Source organism: Coturnix japonica, chromosome 3 (assembly GCF_001577835.2).
Source record: "Coturnix japonica isolate 7356 chromosome 3, Coturnix japonica 2.1, whole genome shotgun sequence".
Classification (NCBI taxonomy): domain Eukaryota; kingdom Metazoa; phylum Chordata; class Aves; order Galliformes; family Phasianidae; genus Coturnix; species Coturnix japonica.
The window spans coordinates 88,732,395-88,753,247 of record NC_029518.1 but is presented as its reverse complement, the minus strand read 5'-3'; the positions used below and the strand labels follow the sequence as shown (position 1 = coordinate 88,753,247).

The 20,853-nt window shown below is 41.1% G+C and overlaps 3 protein-coding genes across 11 annotated transcripts in view; 1 reads left to right on the top strand and 2 right to left on the bottom strand.

Moving 5' to 3' along the window:
* The window catches only part of GREB1 (growth regulating estrogen receptor binding 1), a 73,940-nt gene extending 62,987 nt beyond the window's left edge, over positions 1–10,953 (bottom strand). For 2 of the 6 annotated variants that reach the window (XM_015859465.2, XM_032443690.1), the window contains exon 1: positions 9,534–9,696. The gene's annotated coding sequence lies outside the window, so the exon portion shown is untranslated. Of the gene's footprint in view, positions 1–9,533; positions 9,706–10,866 lie in introns of those variants that run through there. The other 4 variants (XM_032443689.1, XM_032443692.1, XM_032443691.1 and 1 more) reach the window with 4 other exon arrangements.
* Positions 10,954–16,234: 5,281 nt separating this feature from the next.
* The window catches only part of E2F6 (E2F transcription factor 6), a 9,339-nt gene continuing 4,720 nt past the window's right edge, over positions 16,235–20,853 (top strand). For 2 of the 4 annotated variants that reach the window (XM_015859450.2, XM_032443682.1), the window contains exons 1-3: positions 16,239–16,541; positions 19,154–19,202; positions 20,153–20,369. In XM_015859450.2, the coding sequence (XP_015714936.1) occupies positions 16,476–16,541; positions 19,154–19,202; positions 20,153–20,369 (332 nt within the window). In that variant the 5' untranslated portion in view covers positions 16,239–16,475. Of the gene's footprint in view, positions 16,542–19,153; positions 19,203–20,152; positions 20,370–20,853 lie in introns of all 4 variants that reach the window. The other 2 variants (XM_015859451.2, XR_001554438.2) reach the window with 2 other exon arrangements.
* Positions 20,448–20,693, bottom strand: LOC107312190 (histone H4-like; the record flags this gene model as incomplete). The annotated part of the gene is made up of 1 exon (XM_032443683.1): positions 20,448–20,693. A coding segment is annotated over one exon (228 nt), but the record flags the coding sequence as incomplete, so codon positions are not given.

Here is a 20,853-nt window from a genome sequence, read left to right as displayed (position 1 = left end):
GAATTCATTCACAACTGAGCTAAAGAATTGGATTTCACTTCAGAAAACTCTCTCATTCTGTATAGATTTTGTCCTTCTCCATTCATTTGTTCTATTCTCCTCAATAAAGTAATGGATGGAGATATTTGCAATTAGTTAAGACTCGCAGTATATTGTAATACAGTTAGCAAGATGTGGGCAGCCATGGATCCTTTTATTTTTAATTAAATCTTGGTTTTATTAAATATTCCTAAAAAGGGATCTCCAAACAAAATTTGTAAATTCCGCTGCACTATCCCTCAGATCTGCAAAGTCTCAACTTTTTACACTGCCCCACTAAATTCAAGAATGACAGTGGCGTAACATACTGATATAAGTACTACCATTTGTTGTGAAATGACAAAAAAGCCAGGAACCAGAAGTACCAGTTCATTTCTAGACTGACTTCCTCCCTATAACCACCCACCTCAGACTAATGAGCTCCCACTTGGCTGGGGCCCCAGATTATTGCCCTGGCTGCTCACCGCTAAAACTCACAGTAGCCAGTGTCTGTCTGTAAAAGTGAGGTTTTAAAGGGTTTATACACTCAAAAATAAATAAGTAAAAAGGAGCCAATTCATGTGCTCTCCATTTGCACATGGGCAAAAATAGGAAACATTCATAATAGTCATAATTTCTTTCCTCGCAACATTTTCAGAATAGATTTCTGTACTGCATTTAGCACAAAGGAAACACAATCAGCTGTTGTTCCTTCAATAGAAGGCAACACAGGGGTTGTATATATTAGGTACAAGCTTTGTTTTGTTATTGCAACTCATTTGTTGATCACGAAAGCACATCCTTCTTGAAAACGATGGTATCACTCTTTCAGTATTTTAAGTCTGAATACCACAAAATATCAGCTCTTTTTACACTTATTTTGTTTGGTTGGTTGGTTTCTGTTTTTTTTTCTTCAGAATAATTCTCCATAATTATCAAAGCAGGCAGAAATTGAATTCTTTAAGGAATGCGGCCTCAGCTAACATTTTGTTTTGTTTTTCATACAACTGACAAAAAAAGGATTGGCTAATCTGAATTTTTATAAACTAACAGATTGTTTTCCTGGTTAGCGCAAACATTATTGATCTGCTTCCTTGCTGAATTAATAGCACTAGCATAGGACAACTCGCTTTCTCAGCTTTCCCAATGTTTTCCTGAAAAGAGGCCCATTACATGGCAGGGGGCAAAGGACAGGCCTAGATAACACTGTTTAGACATTTCTTTGATGTACACAGGCATCATCCTCGACAACTGACCACCAGAGACAAAAGAGCACTCTTAGGCTGCTGGAAATCCCAGCCATTCTTCTCACCACCTTTTGATATCCCAAGGCTTCTATACCCTGACCTCTGCACTCTGACACAAAGATCTTATCTGAAGGATGGTCGGCCATGTCAAAAATTCTATCCAAATTTAGCCAATAAACTCAGGATTTCTTGTGCTTTTCATAATTACTTTGTGTCCTAATGTACCAGTGGGGACACTAAAAAGATTTTTACGAAGAAAAAAGGGAAGAAAAAATGCCAATGAGGAAAAAAAAAGAAATTGCTTCAATTTTCTGTTTTTGAAACTGTTCTCAAACATCTTCTTTATCTTAACAAACCACTCTGTCTAAAGCTTCTTGATGACACCCCACTGTGCTCACATACAGTATTTCTACCTAGTCAGCATTACACAGAAGTCCACTTTGAGATACATGAGCTCGCTGATGTAACTTCACTCAATAAACGAACACATTTTAAATGGTGTGCACACTATAGAGATTTATATCAATTTCTATATTTTTATTTAAACTATAGAAAGAAATATAATTTTAATGGCTTTTGATTTTTTCTTCCTTATACGCTATGATTGATAATTGGATTATTTTCCCATTCTCTTCCTGAATGTTTTACAGGAAACAGTTTCCACAGAAATAATCTGAGATCATGGGTACTTTTAATGATTTTCCCCCTTAAAATTGAACAAAATGGTCCAATAGAAGCTTAAAACAGTAGGAGTCCCCTAATATAGTTAACAACGCAATACATTCCCTGCATCACTCAAACAATATTTTCTGCACAATCAGCCGGGAAAACTCCTAGAGAAGCACCCTTCTTCCCCTTCCTGAAGTTCTTAGTTACACACACGAATTAATACACGCATCTAAAGGAAGTCCTGCTGAAATCCCACTCTAGATATATACGTATGAAATCACATGTTTAAAAACTTTAAAAGACAAACTTATTGATGATCGGAATGGAATGCAATAGTAGTTCAGTGGCGAGACCTACAAATCTCGTCCAACTGCCTGACCTCTTCAGTGCTAAGTAAAAGCTGAAGCATGTTAATGAGGACATTACCCAAGTGCCACTTGAACACTGACAGGTACAGATCATCAGCCACATCTATAAGGAACCTATTCCAGTGTTTGATAACCCTCACAGTGAAGCAATTCATAATGTCTGGTCTGAACCTTTCTTGACGCAGCTTTGTGCCATTCCTGGGAGTTCCGTAATCTATAACTGTAAGTATGCACAAAACTTGAGTTCAAACTAATTACTGTGTCTATATTCCACCCCCTGTACTTTGACAATCACCTTTTAACACACTCTACTGCCCCCCATGAAGTACAATTCATGTGAATGAGGACAAAATAGGGTAGAAAATTTGGAAGTTTATGTTATTTTACACTAACTTGAATAAAATCTATGATCAAATGGTAAACTGTTAAGCACTGAGTTGGTTTGTTTTGTGTTGGTTTGTTTTCCAAACTGGCATTGTGATGCTTATTTTTCCCCTATATTCCTCTTTTAGCATTTTAAAAATAAAACAATCCATAACTTATCATGCAAGCACTTGGATCGTTAATGCTTGATTTAACACCAATTCTAAATCACCTGCTATCATCTACTTAACTCAATGTTTATTTTCTTAAATTTGGATGCCTGTAATAACAAAACTCAACTCACAAAAGGAACGGTGTACCATTAGAATGACCACGAATCTTGCAGCTTTGAGAAACTCTCATTATATTAAATCATTACCTTAAATAATAAAGCAAACACAAGCAAGTAGAAGAGTGGGGGAAAAAACACAAGCGTTAGAATTTATACAGTGCTCAGACAAAATGCTGATGGGAGCCTTACAAAGGGCATTAGAATTTATCCTACTGGGTTTAACGGATTCTAAACCAAAACAGAGGGGTTTTTTGGGGCAGTTATTTTAAAATAAATAGTTGATATTATAAAAATAAATTTCATGTCTTCAGATTGAACGAAATTCAGATTCAGTATAGAGTGCTCAAAGCAGAACCAGTATGAATGTAAAGCTGATATTTAAATCAGGGTTAAAGGAAAGCTCCACTGAACAACAAGTCTGTAAATGTTATATTTTCTTTTAACTGAATCCTGCCTATGAATAATAAACTACACCCAAGAAACAATCTATGCACCAGCCTAAGGCTTATCTGTATCGCAATATGAAAAGACTAAACAATCAGTGATGCAAATTCAATGCACACCGGCCATGAATAAATGTTCTAGTCCTGCCAGCATCATCTGATAAAATTACAGTCATTTTTATAGAGGTCTATATTGGTCTGATGGAATACATTTCTCTGCCTGTTTTAGTTACATAGTTGCTCCTGTGAGCAACACTTGATCCTCTTTACTAAAAAAAAAAAAAAATTATATATTTAAATGATAAATAATCTTCATAATCTCCATTAATTTTAAGAGAAATAGATTAAGAACCACACATGTGAGCAGCTCAGCTGGCAGCCAGCTATGATAAACCCTGGCACAAGTGCCCTAATGATGAACTGGGAGCAGTAACCTCTTCAGTTATTACAGAAGCTGTAGCACACTTTTCAGCTGAGAAATGTTTTTTTGTCATAGAACTGGAAGTATGTGGTAAATGAACCAAGATGATGCATCACATTACCCAGAGGATACTAGGCCTTCTGAAATATTATTAGAAAAACATATGGGATTAAGAAAGTAATAAGCAATTGTGTCATCCAATTTGTACTTTGTTGACTGTGGTAAAGTCTTGTTGCAAAGTAACATTGCCTTCTGTATTGAAGCCTCACAGACTAAAGGCTGTAGTTATGGGTAACCTTGGCAGATCAACCAAACAAGCAAAGTGATCTTATGAATGGTGCCTAACATAAGGAGATTGATTTTACTGCCCTGCAATTTTCAACTCATTCATAAAAATAACTTTTGAAACAATGTTTTAAAGACACAACACATTCTAATCAACTCAGACTGTGTGAGACAGTAAATGCACAATATTACAGCAACAGCATTATGACTATAGCCAGCACTCTGTGGAGCCACATCCTCATTCTGCATTGCAGGGCCCTGCTTGTCCCTAGAGAACAGACTGTAGTACTGGTGGAAGACCACTGGTTACCAAACACCATCTCTCTGATTCAGCAGACAAATTTGTTTCACAGAATTCAAGGGATATTTTGCAGGTCATTGTGAGCTCTTCTCGATACAAAATGTGCACAGTTAAGTCAATCTTTGCTCAGCCACCCTCACAGCAGTGAAGCTGGATATTGTATCAAATGTCTTGTGCTGAACACTTATCTCTTTTCTGTTTAATGCTATTTTGCTTCATGGTTGTTTAGAATATCTTAGCGATTTTTTCCAATTTCAATGCTTCTAGGATTCCATGGACTTCCTGAGCAGCACAGACATAATTATCATCAATTTGAACACCTATGTACAAAAGATGAAGTGACAAAAAAATGTGGAAGAATTGAAGAACAAAGGGGGAATCAGTGAAGGGTATAGCAAATATCTGTTGATAGATTTTTAATTAAATAAAATGATAAAACTGGAAACTACTTATTAAAGTAGTAGACAGGTGATGAGATGCATTTCCTCCTCAAAAAGAGAGTGACAAGTGACTTTTTCATGGATGGCTGGAAAGACTGAGTCTGATTTATATACTTATGTCTGTGCTTATGTCCACAACATACTCCTGCATGTGCTTTGAACAATTAGGGCACAAATCACTTACAGTTCCATCTGTGCAAGAACACCGCTGAGATCTGGCTCGCTCACTTAACCAGAGTCATGTTGCAGTCAAGCAAGTCACAAGTGTTTTCTTTGAAAACAAACACACTTACATAATAAATTAGCCATTTCATTACCTCTGGGGTGAACATAATGAAAACAGCTGTTAGACGAGGACGAAATAATCTTTAGAACTTTTCATTAACTTCAAAATCATTCTTCCATCCAAAAATATTTTCACAATTACAAGTAACACTTTGAATTATTACAGCAGTGATACTGAAGGCCTTCTCCACTGTTCTCTGTGTGAGGTATTGTTTGCTAATTTAATCTTTCATTCATAGATAAATTGGGAACACAGAGATTTTGAAAACATGAAAATGTGGTTCCAAATCAGTAGAAGACCATATGACACTTCTAGTTGATAGAAGAAAAAACTGTGTTTTAATCCTGTCTATAAAGCATTCGAACCCTTTTGGAGACAATACATTTATCCCACAATTACCTGCACAACAAAATCGCAATAACAGTTTTGATATAATTCTTGGAAACTACTGAATTTCAAAGCACTACATAATGAAACTAAAACATCACACAATGGGAACAGTTCGTTACCTTGATTTTAAATAAATATTTAACCTCATAAAAAAAAAAAGATAAGAAGGTGGTAGAAATAAAATCCTACACAGTTTCTCCTATTCATAAAAAGCAGAAGATGTAGACCCACATTTTCCTACCATAAAACTCTAAATGAAGACAGCTAGGTATACAAGGACACATTTTGCAGGCAATCACATACAGCAATACCATAAGGATTAACATCGAAAACAGTCAGTAAGCAAAGCATCAGGGTGAATTCTTAAACCTATGAAAACATCTTTGATGACAATTCCTCGTCGGTACTGTTTGTTTTTATGACTGCAATGTAAATATACTTTTTACGATTTTGCATTTCTATTTACAGCAAATTTACTCAAGATATTCCTCCAACATTACAGATTCCTTTTACTACATAAAGGACTGTTATGCTGTTTAGCTAGGGAAAAAAAGTTTTCTTCATATGACATTCAGTATTTCTGTTTTACAGCATTTCTTTTTCCTAAGTTATCCAATGTCTAAATTGCAATTTTCTGCTTCCTCAGAAATATACCACTGGCTAGATCACTTCTAAGGCTTCCTCTATTCCACATGTAAATATTTAAGCACAAAAGGCAACACATGGATAATGGCAAATTAAGGCAAATTGAAAAATCAAGTCAGTGTTCTTTGCAATCCTTTTGTGTAAATGCTCTACAAATCTATACAACATAAGCATAAATGACATACTTAAATTTACTTTGCAAATAAAAGTATCCCATTCCAGAGTCTAAGAGAAGTTTGGATGAGTTAGACTTGCAGATGACTGAATCATTAACCATAATCTAAATAGAAAAAGGCAAAGTTTTTTCAGTTCAAGTAAAGGATGTGGTGCTTAACCTGTGTATGTGTGTAATATATGGATGCAATCATGTCTGTGTAAGTAGGAATGTTTGCATGCACATGGTGGTGGCTGATAGTTACACCAGCCTCCTTTTTGCCCCTTTGTGGTGCCTTTTAAAACAAACCCAAGGTTGTGCCTGATCCCAGCTGAGAGTAAATGCCTTATTTTGTATGAGGTTGAGGAAGGAGTGACAGACACATCACTTATCATTCACCACACAGACTTTGTATTCATTAGAAGAGCCACAATCAATAAGAACCAAAGGCAATTTTTCCGTGAAGATAATGACGCCCAGCATCACTGGAGTGTTTAAGAGTCTGATAGGCTTTCATTTATGAACACAATCACCTTTGAAAGTTTACAGCTTCCTAGTCAAATTCAGCCTTACCAAAGAAGTGCTGTAAAATGCTTGTATTTCATTTAGTTCTACAAAACTACACGGGTTTTCTTGTGGTTACTTTCAATGTGTGTAAGACACATGAATTTCAAATGCAAATCAACTGCACATGTCAAACTGGCTGCAATTTTTCACAAATCATGAAGCAATCTCCTCTGATTTTAGAGGGAATGAATATATGATGTTTCTTTCTTTTTTTAAGGGAAGCTTTGGAAGCCTCTAGTTTCTTGTATAGAACCCGCTCCTTAACAAGAAAAGCAGAATTCAAACAGTTGTTTTTAACTTGCTGTTTCACATTAGAGAATACCTCCCTTAACTATGTATATCACTCAGAGCATTATTGAGATTATAAAATCTCTCCTAAGAGATTCTGAACTCTTGTATACAAAGAGAATCCTTCAACAGAAGACAAGAAATAGAGACACAAATAGATAGTAGTTGTAAAACGTAAGTAAGAAAACTATTTCTGTAAAACCATATATTCACAACACAAAGCAATGCAGACATTTTTAATATGAAATAAATGTAATATTGCTTCATAAGATTGTATCTAACAGATATTCACAAAGGAAAGATGGTCAGAGCACAAGTGAAATTCCAGCCCTAAATCATTCTGTTCTGCTCCTGTGCCCATAGCATCCTCTGTCAGGAGCTAATCTCACGTGACAGGCCTGATCCAAAGCCATTTGAAGTCACTGGAATGTCTCCTCCTGACTTCAGGGAGCTTTGCTTCCAGCCCCTATAAACTTAAAGAACAATACAACTCCTAGAAGGTTGTTTTAAGAGAACAATATCCACTATCTGAGAGGAAAAAAACACTCGCTTCAAACAAAACTTACCTGCTGAGGTAGACTTGTTAGGTTCCTACTGTTTGATGTTTTGCTACTGCTTTCTATGTGCATACCACAAATAAACCTTCCCAAAGTGAGAACATTCCATTTCTGTAGTAGAAGCCACAGAAAATAACAATAGTGCAACACCAAAAAGAAACCCAAAACACCCAAACCTTAAATTAAAAAATAAAAATTAAAGGTATTCTTGTACACACATCAGCAAAGACAAGAAAGTTTCCAGGGGCTATGATACCACTTAAGGGCCAAACTCAGACAGCTATTGTTTAAAAGTAATAATGTAAGTCTAAGCCTTGAAACAGCAATTAACAACATTGTAAAAGTGGTGAAAGAAAAGCCCTTTTATGTGAACTATGTATCTCTTTTTTTTATTAGAAAAAAAATGGGACAATCGTGAAGTACAGAAATCAATATCAAACCCATGTACACTTATACCAGGAAATTTATACTGATAAATAAGCAAATCCTAATCAGGTCCACAATCACCAAGTTCCCCAAGGCAGCAGACAATGGTGGCTCTAACTTCCTCACTCACACAACAGGTCAACTCACTACAGCTATTTTAGCTACTCAGTGTGGAGATGAACACACAGAAACTTGCAATTAGGCACAAATATTCCAGAATGTTCACCTCAGGAGACTGATTTCAGTGTTCCAGAGTGGGGGGGGAGGGGGGGGGGGGGAAAGACTTGAAGGATCTTTGTCATAAGATATACAAGGTTGTTAATTCCCTTTGTAGTTGTCTCAATATCTTTAATAAAATTGACATCATTGCCATTATTAGCTAATCTTTTTCAGAAAGGTCTATAAAGCTTTAGATCAAAATCAAGGCAACTCATACCTCAAAAAACAAAGTAAATGAAACAAAACACAGTAGAAGAAGCAAGCAACATTTTCTCTAACGTAGAGATGCTGTAATTTCTGTCTCTTTCATCTAAACTTTCAGAACCAGAAACTAAGACTGTTCACTTTCTAAGCCTATTCAAACTGATTTTTAGGCTGAGCGGACAAATCAAACATAATTATGAATTTCATTTTAGGACAGTAAAAAGAATATGTTTTTGTGGGTATTTTTGTTTGTTTTTTTTCTTTCCTTGATGAAATGGAAAAGAATTTCTCAGCTCAAAGTGTATTTATCACATGTATTTTGTTACGCTAATTGTCAAACAGCATATTGCATTTGACCCAATAAAAAATGCTTCATTTGGGCAGTTGGTTTCTTTGTCTGGTTATTTTTTCTTGTTTCACCTTTTTGCTACTGAATACAGCCCTAAACTTCAACTTTCACAGAATTCAATCAATATTAGACTTAAGCTCTGCATTTCATTTACATTTTTTTTCATGCATAAATTAATGGAGTGTTTTGTTCACTCCAGAAGTACGCATTCAGTAAATAAATTATCCATTCATATATTTTGTTAAGCTTTATTTAGCCCTATATTTCAGGTATTGAAGCATTCACTCACATAGCTTTTCTACCATCTTTCTCCTCTTCCCACACAGACAGTTGGGACACAAACTGCACACTGCTGAGTATAACTAGCTGCTCTTCCGATCCCCTAGAATTCAATCTGCCCCGCCACCCCCTCTTTACTCTGTTCTTGCTGCTACTGCTCACACTTCCTTACCGCACTGAGGACCTGAGTTTCCAGCTACCCTCCTGCCCCTTTTCAGCATTCTCAGGTGCTGATAATCTTTTTTCTTTTTTCTTGCATTGTTGCTGAACCTTTTCCTCCTTTTGGCAGATGCTACAGTTTTGCAAGTTGTAAGGATCTTACCTCTGAGACCCTCTTTGTTGTTCTGTCTGTGACCACGCTGGAAGCAGGGAGTGATGGATATTAGGGAAGCATGAGCCTCCTCTGGCTGTTTAGCAGCGTGGTCTGCAAAGAAAGATAGATAGAGATGCTGCTCTCTCCTCCTCCCCCCTCGCTGTCCCAGCTTCCTCCTCCCTCCGCCCTCCTTCCCAGCCACAAACTCTAGTTCTGTCTGTGCTTCAACACAATACGCTACCTCTCAGTACCAGCCACCTAAGGTCAAGAATACGAACCCCTCACCCTCCCCCCCTGCCTTTTCCTCTCCAGCCTCATGCATCCTCACCCCTGCTTCCCACGGAATATGGTATCTTCCCAACTATTTCCCCTTATTTAGCTGCAGGGTTTAAAGCACAGACAATTTCAGCAGCCCCAGGAGAGAAAATAAAATAAAATAAAAAATAGTTATGAAACAGAAGATATTTGATAAACATCTTTATACCACATGAAGGGAAAGAGGAGGTCTTTGGGAGAAACTGGAAACTTTGGGGTTGTATTTGTGTGTGAAAGAAATCTAGCCACAGCAGCTGAAGCCTGCCACTACGAGATTAGTTTTAAAAATCTATACAAATTAAAGAAGGGTTCCCCCTAAGCTGCTAATTATCTCCCAAATCTAGTTTGCCTACTGCTTGCGTTCTTTGTTTCACTGCCTTTATTATAAATAGTATTTTAAAGGGGCTTCCAATTTTTTTTCCCTGCTAAAGCCAGATTTCAGTATAATCTGATGATGCAACAGCTATTAGTGAAAACACAACCGGTGGCATTCCTTAAAGATGAGGAGCTGTGCAATAACTGCCTTTGAGATCACTGAAAGCACAGTAATAAGCCCTCTGACTTCTCAGCTTGGACGATATGCATTCAAATTGTTGTTTTTCACTTTCATTCACTATGTTGGCTACAGCACATTCAGGTGACCAGCACAAGGCTCTTGAGCAGTACATAAAATTATTACTAGCTTACATTTTCTTTTTCAAGACCTAATTTTAGACACCTAATTGGCCAGTCCTTCTAAAGCATTTCTGTTACAGAGACTAAGAAGAGAGGTAAGGTGACGCTGACGACTTCTAAAAGATCTTGTCTGATAACGCTAAACTTTAAAAGTTAAGCGAGCAGGGTCTCCCTCTGGAGGTTTTGAGCAGTACCTGACTCATCCTAGTGATGTGTAAGGATGCTTTAGGCATTTCACGATGTTGGATTTAACTGGGTACAATATGGCAAAAGAAGATGATAGCAGTACCTTCAAATAGGATACTGGTACTACAGAGCAATAACCAGTAATTAAGAAGAAAAATTAGCTTACTCCTTCCAACAACTGGTAATGGTCCAAGAGAAACACAGTCTCAGAGGAGACCTCATTGCACTCTACAACTTCCTGAAGGGAGGCTGTGATGAGGAGGGGCTTGGCTTCTTCTCCCAGGTAACAAACAGGACTCAAAGTAATGGCTGCAGATTGTACCAGAGGAGGTTTAGATTAGACATAAGGAAAAACTTTTTCTCTCAGAGAGTGGTCAGGCACTGGAATGGCTGCCCAGGGAGGTGGTGGAGTCACCACCCCTAGCAGTGTTCAAGAGGCGTCTGTATGAGAAGCTACAAGATCTGGTTTAGTGGCTTGTGGTAGCAGTGGTAATAGGAAGATTAAATTAGACAACCTTGTAGGTCCATTCCAACCTTGTGAATCTATAATCTCTGTCCAGAGAGGTACTACTCCCCCAGCTGTTAACCCTTAAATGAGGGTGAGAAGAGGTGGCTCCAGGCTCCACCTCTTCTGGTTACTCTGCTGTATTGCTTGCACCTGAGCTCCCTGGATTAGCCACACCTTCTCACCAGGAGGTCAGCCATTTCTTCAGTCTGTGACCTGGCAATTTCACAGCAGATACCTTAAAAATATAAGCAAAAACCCAGCAAATTATTTAGTGTAAGACCAAGTTGGTACAACAAAGATGTAGTAATTGCAAGTTGCTTTGAAGCTCTGGTTATCTTAGTCCATGTTTTCTCAGTGTGGGTGGTCTCATTTGGTAAATAGCAGGCACAATCCATTCGTGATTTGAAGGTGGTCGATGAGACAGCAAAACCACTGCTTGTAATCCATGCATCATCTCACAGGCTGGAGAAACACTTTCTAAGGAGACTGTGCATAAATGCATCTACTACATCAAAACAAACTCATCAAACTTAGTAGAACATCTGATAAATGTGAAAAGAATCAGAACGGATTTTTCGCCTTCATTCAGTGCTAGGACAAGCTAAGTAACTAGTGTAACTAATACAGATTTGATCAAGCACAAAAAAAGTATAACCTGAAAGACTGAAATGTAAGTAATTACATGATTAGTTTAGTTACTTGGCCATAATCATCTCAATTATTTTGCCCAGTAAGGAATATTTAAGAAAAAATTAATCCAGACTTACTAAATCATTACTTTCTTACATCATGGCATTGATGTAAGTAATACATATATATAATCATTACTTACATACACTCATTATGTGATACACAAAAATCAGGTTCTTTCACCTTCTCTTCTGCAATAAGATCCATATCGTAGCATAGAGTTATATCCCCTCTCTTTGTGAAAGCAAGAGCACCTCTTGGCATCTGGTTTAAACAGGACAAAATGTACCAGGTACTAACATTCATTGCTCAGAAATGGGCATGAAAACATGCTCAAATCTGCAGAACAAAATAGGAGGCATTACTTTTGGAGCAGCCCTCATACACGGATACTCCATGGAGATCCTTAAATGGGCAGTGCTGATACAGTACATTAATTTTCCAAAACATCTGTTACAATTGGATACTCCAGAGAGGGAACTACTTTACATCTCTGCTCTTGAACTCTTCCAGAAACTGACTGTTCCTACTGACCATTACCACAGACAGAATATCACAGAATCACAGAATGACCCGGGTTGGAAGGGACCTCAAGGATCATGTAGTTCCAACCCCCTGCCTGGCAGGGCCACCAAACATACACCTTTACTAGATCAGGTTGCCCAGGACCCCGTCCAACCTCGTCTCGAACACCTCCAAGGACGGGGCATCCACAACCTCCCTGGGCAGCCTGTTCCAGGGCCTAACCACTCTCCTAGTGAAGAACTTCCCCCTAACATCCAACCTAAATCTTCCCTCTTTTAACTTAAAACCATTTCCCCGTGTCCTGCTATTGTCAGCCCTTTCCAAGAGTTTACTCCCCTCCTGGGAGTAAGTTCCCTTCAGGTATTGAAAGGCTGCAATGAGGTCACCCCGCAACCTTCTCTTCTCTTCTCTAGGCTAAACAAACCCAACTCCCTCAGCATCTCAGTATTTCATTTCAGTATCTCATATTCTTAGAAAGCAAAGATTTTTGCAGGCTTTCCCGTGTCCTTTTATTAAAACACAGTTCTATTGTTTTTATTATGAGTAAGAAGAGAAATTTTCACCTTCACACAGCATCAGTGCTATAACTGAGCAGCAGCATAGGCCTTTCACAAAGATGTTAATTGTTTTAAGACAATACACTGCATCACAGTTAAAGATACAATCATGTAGTCACTTTTATTATATATTGAAGTAGTCACAACAGAAAAACTTTATTTATGGACTTTCGTCAGCAATATTTAGCACAAATCTTGTACTAAGGACACACTTAACAATTCTCACTGCTTCTTCATAGACTATATGTACATCATACACCACTGCAAAGATAGAATAAAAGGCACTAACATGGTCCTAGATCAAAAGTATTTAAGCTCTCAGTGGAGTCAAATTAGCAAATAATTGATGTTCTCCCTCTTATCTGAGTTCCTCCCAACTCCTCGTGACAGGACACCAAAACAGCTCCTTAACTTTACTAGAAAAGCTTCACTATAAATTCCAGAAGCACAAGACAGTGATTGCCTTTCCAGCTTACAAAGCAGAGTCATACCTGTGTCAGAAGCCCATGTTTCTGAGCAGAGCCCATAGATCTGTGGAATAGCCCAGGGGTTGTCATGGCAGCCATGAAATTCTGAGCTACTCCAGAAGACTGATTCTCTGCATGAACTGCAAGTGCCTACTTTACATGCCCAGCACCAGGAGCCAGCCATACCATTCCAGTTAAGGTATCAATATGAGCATAGGGTTTTGATTCAGGTATAATCACTAGGCCACAGTGTTCTCCTGCTTTATGGAAAATGTTACAGATACATTGCGACTGAAATGATCAAATAAAAGGCAAGTCCGCCTTCAAGAATCCACCTTCTGATGGAGGTCAATATTTATTTTGCATTATTGATCTTAAGCAACCATTTTAGGTGCCTATTAACTATTTGTTTCTATTTGTATCTGACCGGCTCTTCAATCTTCTTAAGCCTTTTAATAACATAGCAGAAAAATTCTCTGTCACTCATGTTATAAGCATGACCTAAGGTAATAATAAACTCGACTGCCTAAAAGGAAAAATATTAATTACCCATAATATCCTTCACAGACAAAGAAAGGGTAAGTGGGGACATGTTTCCATCAATAGATATTTTGGTAGCTGCAAGAATGGGAAAATAATCACATCCCATAATTTCCCATAATTTTAATTCCCTTTCAGTTTCCCATAATGTTAAGGCACTCCTTCTTCACAGAATCACAGACTTGCAGGGGTTGGAATGCACCTCAAGAGATCACTGAATCCAAACCCCTGCTAAAGCAGGTACTCTACAATAGGTCACACAGGTGGGCATCCAGATGGGTCTTGAATATCTCCAAAGAAGGAGACTCCACAGCCTCTCTGCGCAGCCTGTTCCATTGCTGCCACCCTCACTGTAAAGAAGTCATTCTGCATATTTGTGTGGAACTTCATTTGTTCCAGTTTTTGGACACTGCTCCTTGTCCTATCACTACACATCACTGCAAAGAGTCTGAGCTCATCCATGTGCCCCCTGCAAATAAACCTCGATCTCAGTCTTCTTTTCTCCAGACCCATGTTACTCAGCCTTTCCTCATATGGGAGATGCTCCAGGCCCTTCATCATCTTTCTTTTTCCAGCCATATTAAGCTGAGGACAAGAAAGAAAGCACTATTACCAGAAACACATTTTAATTCTTACATTTTACAGTGTAAAAAATCACTTGGTAGCATTTAAATTCTTTATATATAATCATTATGTAGAGGTCAGAACTTTAACAGGATTTGAATGAGATAAGGAAGTTTAAACAAGCAGACATATTAATATAGGAGATTAAATTAGGAGAGTGGAACAGGCTGCCCAGGGAGGTTGTGGATGCCCCGTCCTTGGAGGTGTTCAAGATCAGGTTGGACGGGGCCCTGGGCAACCTGATCTAGTAAAGGTGTATGTTTGGTGGCCCTGCCAGGCAGGGGGGTTGGAACTACATGATTCTTGAGGTCCCTTCCAACCCGGGTCATTCTGTGATTCTGTGTGATTCTGTGATATACAAAAATATAGACAGATACTTGCATCCATATGATACTTACATGTATAATTTGTCTTTAATGCTTTCATACTTATTCACTTTTTCAGGACAATATTAGCTTTGGCTCATCTTTGCAATTGCACACATGCATCTACAGGAAAGCCCAGCTGCAAGATTTCATTTAAGGGGAGACTGCATTTGAAACCAGAAAATTTTAACGAAATCATTGTTGTAGGTTATATGAATGTTAAAACATCCCATTCAGCAAATGGAATGACCGCCCTCTGGTGGTGGGTCGAAAATCGATCCAATTGGAGAAGATATGCCTCCAGTTGAGTATAACAGCAAGAGGATAATCTTCATTCCTTATTGGACTGTACTTTCTGCTATTGAATACTTAGAGAGCATTATGTTGCCCGTAAGAAAGTGTGTGTTTTTAGGTATCAGTGATGTGTCACAGAAGCACACAGAATCACAGAATGACCCGGGTTGGAAGGGACCTCAAGGATCATGTAGTTCCAACCCCCCTGCCTGGCAGGGCCACCAAACATACACCTTTACTAGATCAGGTTGCCCAGGGCCCCGTCCAACCTGGCCTTGAACACCTCCAAGGACGGGGCATCCACAACCTCACTGGGCAGCCTGTTCCAGGGCCTAACCACTCTCCTAGTGAAGAACTTCCCCCTAACATCCAACCTAAATCTTCCCTCTTTTAACTTAAAACCATTTCCCCGTGTCCTGCTATTATCAGCCCTTTCCAAGAGTTTACTCCCCTCCTGGGAGTAAGTTCCCTTCAGGTATTGAAAGGCTGCAATGAGGTCACCCCGCAACCTTCTCTTCTCCAGGCTGAACAAACCCAACTCCCTCAGCCTGTCCTCATAGGGGAGGTGCTGGAGCCCCCTGATCATCTTTGTGGCCCTCCTCTGGACCCTTAACAAAATCTCCATGTCTTTCTTGTACTGAGGGCTCCACACCTGGACACAGTACAACAGATGGGGCCTCACAAGAGCCGAGTAGAGAGGGACAATCACCTCCTTATCCCTGCTGACCACCCCTCTCCTGATGGAGCCCAGGATCCCATTTGCTTTCCGGGCTCCCAGAGCGCACTGCTGGCTCATGTTGAGTCTTTCGTCCATCCCCCTGTGCAGCCTGTTCCATTGACCCCCACACAGCGCTCAGTGATGAGGGCACTGAGGTAACGATGCACACGGCGCTTCCGCTGCGAGAGAGCGGGAAATCCCCGCGGCACCGGATTGGTGCTCGGCCTTTGCGTCACCTTGGCCAGGTGCGCGCATGCGCAAACGCTCCATCCGCCGCCCGGCCGCCCACAGGTGGGGGAGGGTAGGAGCGGCCGCAGCGCTGAGCCCAGGCGGCCCCGGCACCCCCTCCACCCGGAGGTGGGGCGGGGATGGAGGCGCCTTTATCCCGCACGGGCCCCCAGCAACATCGGGTAGGGTTTTGAGTGCTCTGCCGTCTCATCGAAGTCCGCCGCCGGCGTGAAGGAGGAAGAGGAGGGGGCGCGCCAACATGGCCGCCGCCTCCAAGTGGGAGCGCCTGAGGCCGCTGCGGCCGGACACGCTGCGTCTGAGCGCGGTACGGAGCGGGCGGGGAATAGGGATGGAAATACAGCCTGGGAACGGCCAGAGGGCGGGGCTGGGATGGGCTGGGTTGGGGCTTGGATCCTGCTGCGGAGGGAGGGAGGGGTGTGTGGGGAGGGACGGCGCTGCGGGTTGCTGGGAGCGGGAGGACGTCAGGATAGAGCTTTTCTAATGTAGCTCTTTATAGAATCACACAGAATCACAGAATGAGCCGGGTTGGAAGGGACCTCAAGGATCATGTAGTTCCAACCCCCCTGTCTCTTTACGGGTAGAGTGGAGAGGTTTGATTTAAAACTTGGTTTCCCAGCCAAAATAGGAGTGCTTCACCACCAGTGCTTCTAATTAATGGGTACATATGACTGCAGAGAGTTGAGTGGTGGACTTAATAGAGACCCAGTACATTTTAAGCGCTAAAATCTGGAACGTGATGAAATGTAATCCCTTAAAAAGCTGTTTTAAAAGAGAAAACAGTTTCGGTTCTGTCTCTTTACAAAGAACAAGTTGACACGGTGCCAAAAACAAAAAATGCAGAACTAGAAAGAGGAGACAGAGCTGCTGGGGGCCATTGGGAAGGACAAGGAGGAGGTGGTGAAGCTGGGACCGAAGCTGGGAAGGCAGCGAAGGATGGTCGGAAAGTGGCATCGGCAGCCGAGGCCTATGGGGAGCTGTGAGGCAGAGTGGCCTCGTGAGGCTTATAGAGGTGTTATAGGCCTTGTGGGTTGGGTTTGTGTTCTGGGCCCTGTAGGGGGGATCCCAGGGCCTTCTAGAGCCTTTGTGGGGGGAGCATTCAGGAGTATAGGAGCATAGAATCACACAGAATCACAGAATGACCCAGGTTGGAAGGGACCTCAAGGATCATGTAGTTCCAACCCCCCTGCCTGGCAGGGCCGCCAAACATACACCTTTACTAGATCAGGTTGCCCAGGGCCCCGTCCAACCTGGTCTTGAACACCTCCAAGGACGGGGCATCCACAACCTCCCTGGGCAGCCTGTTCCAGGACCTAACCACTCTCCTAGTGAAGAACTTCCCCCTAACATCCAACCTAAATCTTCCTTCTTTTAACTTAAAACCATTTCCCATAGAGATCCCGTAAATGCTGTAACGGAGGAATTGGGGCCCTATAGATTCTATAGGGTGCTCCCAGGACACCATAGGGCAACAGAGACTCTTTACAGTGCCCTGTTGTCCAGGGCTCTCTCCCTCTCAGGTATTTTCTCAGACCTGAGTGCACTATTTGCAATCAGCCTCTCATCAGACTCTGGTGATGTTAAGCACCAAGTTAACCTGGTCATCTAGCTCAGGTCTGCTCCTGTGCTGTCCATGAGGTATGTAGCAAGAGCTCCACCTGCTTGTATGTCTGCAGCGTGCTGTGGGGACTGAGTGCAAGGCGTGGGGAAGGGCTGAGTGGCTGTGCTGGATGGTGACTGTACCACCTCCCTTGGTAGCCTTTTCCAATGGATCACCACTCTTTCCAAGAAAAAAAACAAACATTTTCTGGTATTGAACTTGAACCTCCCCTGGCACAGCACGTGCTTTGGGACTTTGGGAGAGCAGACTTCGGGACTCAGCTTATTCAGGCAACACATCACTGAAATATTGGGAGAGGCAGCTTGGAAAGATGAAGGGGTGGAGGCCTGTAAGGACATCATCGAGGGTGACTGGAGCTTTTTAACTGCCAAGGAAGGGTGAGTGAAGGAAAATGTGAATTTGCTGCTAAGGGGAAGAAGTGGTTTAGTGAAAGCAGACACAGATAAGGCTGGAGATGTTAGAAACCTCTGGGAATAGGCTGGAGGGATGGATCATCAAGGAGATGATCAACTTGAACAAGGAATTTGAAAATTAAGTCTGAATCCTATACCTGGAAGTGTAACTTGATGTGGTAAAGGCTGGGAAGTGAGATGTTATGGAATTATCCTGCTGAAGAGTCCTGTCCTGACCTGAGAATCTGTATGGACAGTGGGCTAAACATGAGATATCGGTATATCCTGCACTGAGGTGTATGCAGTTCTCCTTTGCTTGTCAAGTATTTGCTTCTGTGGGTGTGGGAGCCATAGTGGTGAGGCTGGTCTCTTTTCAGCAGTGCATGGGGATAGGACTAGGGGTAATGGGATGAAAGTACAGCATAGGAAGTTCCGCACGAATGTGTGGAAGAACTTCTTTACAGTGCAGGTGATGGAGCACTGGAACAGGCTGCCCAGGGAGGTGGTGGAGTCTCCTTCTCTGGAGATATTTAAGACCCGCCTGCATGCCTACCTGTGTGACATGGTGTAGGGAGCCTGCTTTGGCAGGGGGGTTGGACTTGATGATCTCTAGAGGTCCCTTCCAACCAATTCTGTGATTCTGGAGTGCTGTGTCTCATTTGGGACTGACCGATACAGGAAGGATGGTGATAAACTTGAGTGCAGCCATCAGCCATCTGTCAAAAGTGGCACATGTGTTAAGACACGTAACTGAAGGAGCATTTTAAGCCACAGCAACCCACGACTAATTGCAACTACTGTTCTTCTACTGAGTGAGATTCCTTCACATTGCTCTGTTGAGCTGTCAGTTCTCCTGTTACTGTTTGCATCTGGCATTACTTACACCTTGATTTTTTTTTTCCTCAGACACCAATGCTTGACTTGAGTTTAGATGATGACGTACCAGTTGTAAAAAGTAAGTGGCTGCATTCCATGCGTTACCCTTGAAGTATTTCATGTTCTTTTGTTGTGTTTTTTTACAGTGGTGATGCATGCTGTAAACAAATGGGAAATTGTAACATACCTAATATAGTTCTGTTGAAGCATTAGGCCGGAATATTACTTAGTGGTAAAGTCTGATAAGATATGAAATACTTTGCAGTACAAGGCACAAGTAACAGTGATGTTTTGCAGTCTTTTATTGACCAGCATCAGAGATTTTTATATGAGAGCGTGTTTGCCATAACTACTTTGGGGCTTTAAAATGAAGGAGTGGTCAGGTGTACATAAATAACAGTCTAACATTAACCAAGCTGTTGAGTGCCTTTTCTGCTCTCAGACTATACACTGGTATCTCTTGATTTGTAGATCTTTGTCATATAATAAATTAAACAGCAGCTTCACCAGTTATTAGTCTCCAAGACTAAACAGAACAGTGCAAGTTAAGTGTGTTCAGACATTACATTCTTAGACTCTGGAACCAAGTGGACTGAAATAGTCCCTGGAGGCAAGCTAACTCCTAAATTATGCCTGAGAATTATATGGGAGACATGCAGGATGGTGTGAGACAAGAAGGTGTAAAGAACTGTTTTAGCGGTGTCTGGGAGTAAGTATTACAGCTGCAGTTCTCTGCCCTGACACTACCTGTAGTTAGCCTGAGTTTTTGTTGATATTGATTTAATAGTCAGAGCTTGTGTCCTACAAATCATGTGGTGATGCAGCTATTATTACACATTAGCTATAAGCGTTGGAAGGTGTGAGTTTTCTATTTTGATAAAAACGCTGCATCTTGTTAAAGGACTTTATGATGTAAATAATTGCATTCTTTCAGACTTACATTCATTGCTACTTGATCACTTGTTTTCTAAGAGACATTTCATTTTACTGTAGTGATGTACCCTAAATATTCTATCAAAACCATTACAGAAACTCTGAAGGTCAAAAGGCCTCGATTTGATGTATCCTTGGTTTATTTGACTCGAAAATTCATGGATCTTGTCAAAAATGCTCCAGATGGCGTCCTTGATTTAAACGACGTAGCAATAGCTCTTGGAGTACAGAAACGAAGAGTGTATGACATCACCAGCGTGTTGGATGGGATCAACTTAATTCAGAAAAGATCAAAGAATCACATCCAGTGGGTGTAAGTTGGCTTGAAAACTTGTAATTTCTGAAACAATAAAATGCAACGATGTTCGGTAGCAATAGCTTTGGAAGTGTTTAACTAAGCAATGGGAGTTTAACCGCCGAAGCCGTAGAGGGTGCGTCCCTGGCGCTTGAGCGCGTAGACCACGTCCATGGCCGTGACCGTCTTCCTCTTGGCGTGCTCGGTGTAGGTGACGGCGTCGCGGATGACGTTCTCCAGGAACACCTTGAGCACGCCGCGCGTCTCCTCGTAGATCAGCCCCGAGATGCGCTTCACGCCGCCGCGCCGCGCCAGGCGGCGGATGGCCGGCTTGGTGATGCCTTAGGTCCCGGATGATTGGAGGAAGGGTCACGTCACTCCCATTTACAAGAAGGGGAGCAGGGACGACCCGGGTAACTACAGGCCGGTGAGTCTCACCTCTGTGCCTGGGAAGATTATGGAACAGATCCTCCTGGACAACATGCTTGATCACATAAAGAAC